This window comes from Amblyomma americanum, chromosome 1 (genome assembly GCF_052857255.1).
Source record: "Amblyomma americanum isolate KBUSLIRL-KWMA chromosome 1, ASM5285725v1, whole genome shotgun sequence".
In the NCBI taxonomy this organism is placed as follows: Eukaryota; Metazoa; Arthropoda; class Arachnida; order Ixodida; family Ixodidae; genus Amblyomma; species Amblyomma americanum.
In genome coordinates, this window is record NC_135497.1 from 125,511,493 (window position 1) to 125,518,488 (window position 6,996).

A 6,996-nucleotide genomic window follows, 5' to 3' on the forward strand; every position below is an offset into this window, starting at 1 on the left:
AGTTTTGACCGACGCTTTCCGTTGCGCGGAGGTGCCCAAGCCGTTCTCGAGAGTAGGATTTGCTAAGCCTGACGAGACCTGTCGCGGCATGCTGGTGTTTCTATTCTGAACTGGTTCTGTTCGCGACTGGAGAAGACGTGTTTTTCTGTGTATCTGAACTGCTGTGTTGTGATGTGAAGCGTTTCACTCGCTGAATGTTCGCGTAGTGTACGCCTGCAAACTGTCCTAATGGGGCGATGCTGCGTGCCCAACTGTCGCGGCAATTACGACAAGGGGCCGAAGGTTCGAGTGTTCTCGTTCCCAAAGGATGACCGAAGAGCAAAGTGGGAGCGGGCTGTTCGTCGCGATGACGTCGATATCCGTTCTCTCCGTGATCCGAAGGTATGTGTACGTTTATACTACGTAATTTGAGTCGCTCCAAAAGCACCACCTCCAGAATGTCCGGTTCTTGCTCTACAAAAATGATCTCTTGTGCGCTTTTGACTTGCCAGCCAGCGTAAGCCCTGACATTGTAACAGCTGTTTATTTCTGTTCTGAAATGTTCGCTTCGACTGCGGCGCTTTGTGGTGATGAGATACGCTATTTTTATAACGCCGTGCGCATGCCTTGAGGGATGTTTTTTTCCAGAAGTGAAAATAATGGTCTTTTGTGTGTTTTTTACTTGCCAGCCAGTAAGACCCGATATTTCACGGGTGTTTATTTGTGTTCTGGAACGTTATAAGATCGCGCAAGTCATGAGTGATGTCGTTCTTTCCAGGAACGCCAGGACGTATTATCAGTTAACGCGCACGCTCGAAGTGATCTGTAGATTGTTGTCCAATGTATTTGCTGGTCATCGCGCTTCATCGAGAATTTTGTAGCATTCCTTTTTATTTTGTGGCTTAGTAAATGAGGCGGCTGTGGAGCACGAAGCCTGTAATATACCGTTTATTTGTTGTGAATGGTTTGCAGGTGTGCGAGCTCCATTTCAAGGCCGAGTACTTAAGGACGACTACCACGTACACCGATCCAAGAACCGGCAGGACAGTAGAAGCTCCTATGGGCGCTACTTGGCTTACGTTGGACGCAGTGCCGACAATTTTTCGTAATGCACCTGCTTATTTGAGCGAATGCGCACCAGTGCGCCAGCAGCCAGAGGCAAAAAGGAAACGCCGCGAAGCATCGCATCTAGAGGAAGCTATTCGGCAGTCCATTTCATCGCACGAAGAACAAGAGCGTCAAAATAAGCTGCAGTCATATGAAGACTTTGTATCGCGCCTACAAAGCCTCGACCTCTCCACCTACTGGACTTCAGTAAAAGCAGAGCATGCTGTTCTCTTTGTTCCCATAGAGGGTGAAGACCCACCAGACGTCGAACGATCTGTGATTGTTAGTAAGAACATGGAGGTTACGGCCTTCTGGAGGAAAGTGAAAGTGCCTGTGAAGGACCTGCTCATCCCGTGTATACTGGACGATCTGCCCTGCCTTCAGACTGCACTAGACAGTATGAGAAGTTTCAAGGCTCCAGACGTTTGCGACAAGGATGAAAAAGTGAAGGCAAGTTTCAGCTTGCTTTTCTCTTTGCTGGACAGCCTCAGGTGTGATGATCTTTTGCCGCAAGAGAAAACAGAAGCGCTCGGCTTTATAAAAGAGCAACTTGACCTATTGCACAAGAAGGACCATTCAGCACGGTACTCTGCTGAGCTTTTAATATTTTCCAGTATTCTTTACACTGTTTCCCCGCACGCCAACCGATTCATTCGCAGTGCTGGCAAGTTAGCACTACCACATCGATCTACACTCATGCGAATCTGTTCTCAATATAACGTCAACCCTGGAAATGAGCAGGGCGATGAAGGGTTTTTACGTTATGTGAAGAAGCGATCAAGCCTTCTCAAACCGCATGAAAAGATCGTCACTATAATGATGGACGAGATCCATATTCAGCCGTACTTCGAATACAAAGGTGGATCAGTGACCGAGGCAGCTTCTAATTCTTGCGAAGCAGCCAAAACTGCGCATGTTTTTATGATCCAGTCCTTGCTATCAGCCCACAAGGATGTCGCGCACATTCTGCCAGTATCTAACATTCACGCAGTCCAATTGCATGCAGCCCTAAGAAAGACAATTTTGGAGCTAGAGAATGCAGGGCTTACTGTCATCGCAGTAATAACAGATAATAATTCAATAAACAGAAAAGTGCTGTCCTTGTTTTCTAAAACGCGAACAGTTGACATTGTGTACCCTCACCCAGCAGACGAATCAAGACCCCTTTTTTATGTAGTTGACCCAGTCCATCTTCTGAAGTGCATAAGAAACAACTAGTTAAACCAGAAAAATCCAGGAACGTGCATCTTCTACCCTGAATTTCCTAGCACATCTTCGTTAGTTCGGGTTAATGGAGCGTCTTTCAAAGCTCTTCGAGACATGCACGCTTCGGAGCAACACAGCGTCTCAAATTTTGGTTATGGATTGAGCTACAAAGCACTGCATCCATCCAACATTGAGCGCCAGAATGTGAAGCTTGTTTTAAAGGTTTTTAGTTCATTTGTGGTGGAGGCTCTAAATATGCGAGGAGACGAGCTTAATTTGAACTACACCGCAGGGACAGCGCATTTCATTGACCTAATACTGAAGTGGTGACATATCGTCAACGTGAAAAGCCCCTCCAAAGGCCGGCGCCTACGAGATCCGCTCCAGGATCCAGTAAAGAGTTTGGCTGACAAGCAGATAGAATTTCTTAATAAATTCGTGGATTGATTGGACACATGGCGAGACATCAGGATGGATACAGGCGCACTAACCACTGAAACACACGCAGCGCTGCGGCTGACTTGTTACTCGCTTGTCGAACTGTGCCGGTACTGCCTTGAAGAATTGAATTTCGACTACGTGTTTCTGGGAAAATTTCAGACCGACAGTCTGGAAGAAAGGTTCGGACAGAACCGTCGGCTGTCGGGAACGAATTATCATATCTCAATCCAACAAGTCTTTGAGTCAGAGAAAAAACTGAGGCTACAAGACAGTTTGGTTTTGCCAGATATGCAGGAAATGCAGAAGCCATGTTCTGAAACACTTGACGGAGCTCAGTTGACAGAGGAGTACGGCATAAAGGTGCCAGATCATGATATAAGAATAAGGAATCCATTCTGCCGGTAATAACATACATCGCAGGCTTTTGCGCCCACGCCGCGTTAAACAAGCTGCCCTGTCAGTATTGTGCCATGAATATTACGTCTGAGGACCGGGAAGTTCAACTTGAAAGGAATCTCCTAATCGAAAACCTCTCGAGAGGCGCTCTCAAGTTTCCTCAACCGGCAGTCGTTAATGCGGTTCTACACGCCCACATTGTCTCAGAGCAGCTTACCAACAAAGCGAATGCTGCGCGTTTTCATGCAACACATAAACAGAGGGAGCTACTTGTGGCTGTCACAAGACATCGTTGTGAAACAGAGGATTTTGATGTCTGTAACAATGGTCACCATCCTGACACTGTGCTGACGAACATATTAGTGGCAGCAGCAAACACTCTTCTGAAGAACTACGTTTCCATGAAGACTGATGTTCTGAAGAGTAGAAAAACGCCGATTCAACAAAGGAAATTGCAGAAGTTTGCAAAATGAATAACAACAGTTTCCATGTGTTTTCTGGACACAGTGTGTATGTGTGTGTATGTGCCAAGCGTGTGTGTAAATAAAGACTCATTAAATTTACCTTTTTAATTTCGTTACTTTGTTGGGCCATCGAACTTTACTCTTATAAACCGGTCACACGTTCCACGGCGTATAATCTCTATTTTTAGTGGAATAATAAATTGCTATACAGATAAATGTACGGATTTTGAAGCATTATGCATTCATAACATACACTGCCAATCAAAATGCAAAGGCAAAATAAAACTATTACACATGTGCACTTCGCCACGATCATTCCTTCTTTTCACGGGAAGCGATGATATGCGCTTCACAGCCTCCCGCTTCCGCGCGGCTCGGTCAAAACACGTGACGTCACGGCGGCAGTGAGCAGGCCTGAAACTAGTTCTAGGTGGCATTGCATGGGTGAGGTTTCCCTCTTTGCTGTTCTCCTCTCATGCGCTTGTGCTGAATGCGGGAGATTTGAACACCGCGCTTCCAACGGGTGATTGCGCCAGTGTTTTAGCCAAACTCGAAAAAACAACTTAACAGACATGATCACAAACGAGGCTATCTCAGAACCCTAGAAGGTTAGCAGATTCAAAGACCGCCTCAGTATCCTTTTTAGAGTCAGTTATTACTCCTACTGCTACCACGACTACTACGATTATTAATGATGATAATGATCATGATGATGACAGCCAGGGCAACATGCATTTAAGAAGGGTGCACTGGAACGGCTGAGTTTTAAACGCCGGCGCTTCTCAATGTGAGACACCGTACGCAATAAAATGCTCTTTGCCATACCTAAAAAGAAGAAAACGAAGGACACGGTGAAATGATAATTTCAGTAAAAATGCAATAACACAGGCATTTGTGCGCCCCAAATCTGCTGCATCTCATGAAAATGCCGTGAAGTGGCGGCAGCAAGCATACGACTTTTTCCATTACCTATAGAGTCGCAAGTGGGTGTCATGCCACCGGCAAATAGGCCTCACCGCTGCTTAGGAATATCATTCTCAAAGGATATAAGTGCGAATGCGTGTAGTTATTTTGGACATTTTTTTTAATTCATATTCGATGCACTCCATAGCAGATGCTTCATAGCCGCAGTCAACGAATAGAAATCATGATGATGATTTTTATGGTAAAAAGGAGCTCTGGAGAAAAAAAATCAACAACCGCTTTCGTTGCTGTTAACATAATGGAGACACGCATACGCGCACATTGCCATTGCAGACGCCGCTGTTTATGGACATTTAATAAGAAACATTGTTTCAGACTGTGATGACCGCTGTGACAGACGCTTGTGCAATCGATCTTTCTTTTTTCATGTTCCAATTTCCACTTCGCATATTGGCGGCGTTCTGTTCTTCGGTTTCTGAATAAATCTTGTTACTAAATGAGTTCCTTTCCTGATTTGTTACAGCGCACTGTCTGAATTAAGATTCAGCGTAACGGAAACGGCGCCGTAGCACTGAGGTCTGTGGCTGCAGTGGTTACAGCATGGTGTTAATCATTTAATGCTAATGCTTGGTGAGCCGGTACATATTGGCCGTGCTGACGCTTGTACCCCCAGATTGTCCTCGTAGCATCTCATATCATTTGCTGTTTCAATTCGCGTTCCTCAGAGTCCGAATTTCTACAGCCCTATTTCACTGAAGTGGCCAGAATATGCTGTTCCTGATTTCGAATTAACTTGATTTAAAGCTTGGAAGCTTGAAAGCGAATATCACATGCACGGTTCACTGCTTCGTTCTTCGTAAGGCGACATGCCTTTCACTTGCAGCGAGCGGAGAACGTTAAGCGAACTCTTACGACTAACCAGCAAAAGCCAACACAAGCTCTCATACGCTTCGTTCCCAAGCAGGGAGCGTAGAGAAGAGACCATGAACATGCAAGAGAAGAGCCAAAGTTGCTTTGTAAGAACTGTATTTGCTAGAAAGGATGCGGTCCCAAGCTGACCATAGCATCCAGACGACGCCTTAGTCATCCTCTTCGAAAAAAGTCGGCTCCTTGCCAATTCTTCACCGGCGCTTCAATCGGTTGGCGGAGGGCAGCAGTCTGGTCTCAGGCGTAACTGCAAGCTACGCTACTAGGTGTGGCGACGGCGTCTCGTTCATATGAATCTAAATGCGACCATTCCACACGTTCAATGTTCCGTCTGCAGTTGTGGTCTTGAAACAACAACGAAGATGAGGCAAGCACTTGCCAGGGGCATGGTCAAGTGCTTGCCTCTCATACGAGCTGGCATGATGATGCCGCGGCCAGCAGACCTGCTAGTTCACCAGGGTAACTACGGTGCGCTCAAGCTGCGCGCCATGGTACGCGAAGGGTTCTTGCGGACCAACGAGGCGAGATGGTCAATGCGTAGCAGGTGCACCGGGGTATCTGTTGAAGTGGCAGGCATTAGTCGGGGGATTAGAGCGCCAGCCGGGTCGTGAACCAACTCCAAGATGTGGCTTTCCCGATGACGCTGCGACCCGCGTATCGCCATGGGCTGGCTGCGAACAACGATGATCTTGTGTTCGGCGTCGACTCTAATCCCATGCCTGCCGGCATGGTATGCAGGTGACAGCAAAGCCAGGGGACGTAGGCGCAGCCGCTGCCCCCGGGCGCGATCAGCAGGTGCTGCTATCAGATGGAGGAATTGACGGGAAGAGTTGTCGACTCCCAGCAGTGGGAGGTTGTCGCCTTCACCATGATCAAGGAGCGAGCCGTATGGAGTGAGACTCACCGCGTGCTGGAGGCCGTCGACGATGACGTTGTGCCCAGCGTCGACTGGAACCCCAACATGATGTTTACGCTTTCCAACGTGGTGTTTGTCAACGCGGGTGGGAACTTGGCATTGGTGGTGCTTGGCGAAGCAGGGGCGGCTCGGCATCAACAGGTCGCTACGGTGCCTTTGGGAAAGGATGATCTGCAGAGCGTTCTCCGTTGCGTCGACGAGAAAACTTGCTGTTATTGCTGACGAGGTCGCGTCCCGTCGAGGTCTAACCTCCCGCCATTCAGCAACTGCACGCAGGGAGCAAGGGAGAGTTTCCAGACAGACGGTGCCATTTGTTCCTCTAACCTGTAGGACCGGCCCTCCTTCACAGCACGGGAGCAAACAGGAACTTTCAGCAGACCAGGGACGCTCGGCCTGCAGTCACAACTCCAGGCTCGCCCGTCGCGCAGTGCCCCGCCTGGAAGAACCCCAGAGCTGTGTGACACGCCGGCGCCGCGCTCTTCGAAGCCCGTCGAAACAGCCTGCTTCCGCGGCTGGCCTGGCTGGAACCTCACTGCGGCGATGAGCTCGGTTGAGAGACCAGCATCGCGCGCTTCTGGAAGCCGGCAAGAGCCTAGGCCTGGGAATCCTTTGTGGTTTGCAGCAGCGGCAGCATAG

The 6,996-nt window shown here is 48.3% G+C and overlaps 1 protein-coding gene across 1 annotated transcript; it reads left to right on the forward strand.

The window, feature by feature from the left end:
- Nucleotides 1-228: 228 nt before the first annotated feature.
- On the forward strand, nucleotides 229-3,138 carry LOC144135761 (uncharacterized). The gene is made up of 3 exons (XM_077668209.1): nucleotides 229-381; nucleotides 952-1,033; nucleotides 2,834-3,138. Exons 1-3 carry the CDS (start codon nucleotides 229-231, stop codon nucleotides 3,136-3,138), a joined length of 540 nt encoding a protein of 179 aa, XP_077524335.1.
- The last annotated feature ends 3,858 nt before the right edge of the window (nucleotides 3,139-6,996 follow it).

Coding starts and splice junctions, on each gene's coding strand:
- LOC144135761 (XM_077668209.1), top strand. CDS start 229: ATGGGGCGATGCTGCGTGCCCAACTGTCGCGGCAATTACGACAAGGGG. Junction 382..951: donor GTTCTCTCCGTGATCCGAAG/GTATGTGTACGT, acceptor AATGGTTTGCAG/GTGTGCGAGCTCCATTTCAA. Junction 1,034..2,833: donor AACCGGCAGGACAGTAGAAG/CTCCTATGGGCG, acceptor CGCTTGTCGAAC/TGTGCCGGTACTGCCTTGAA.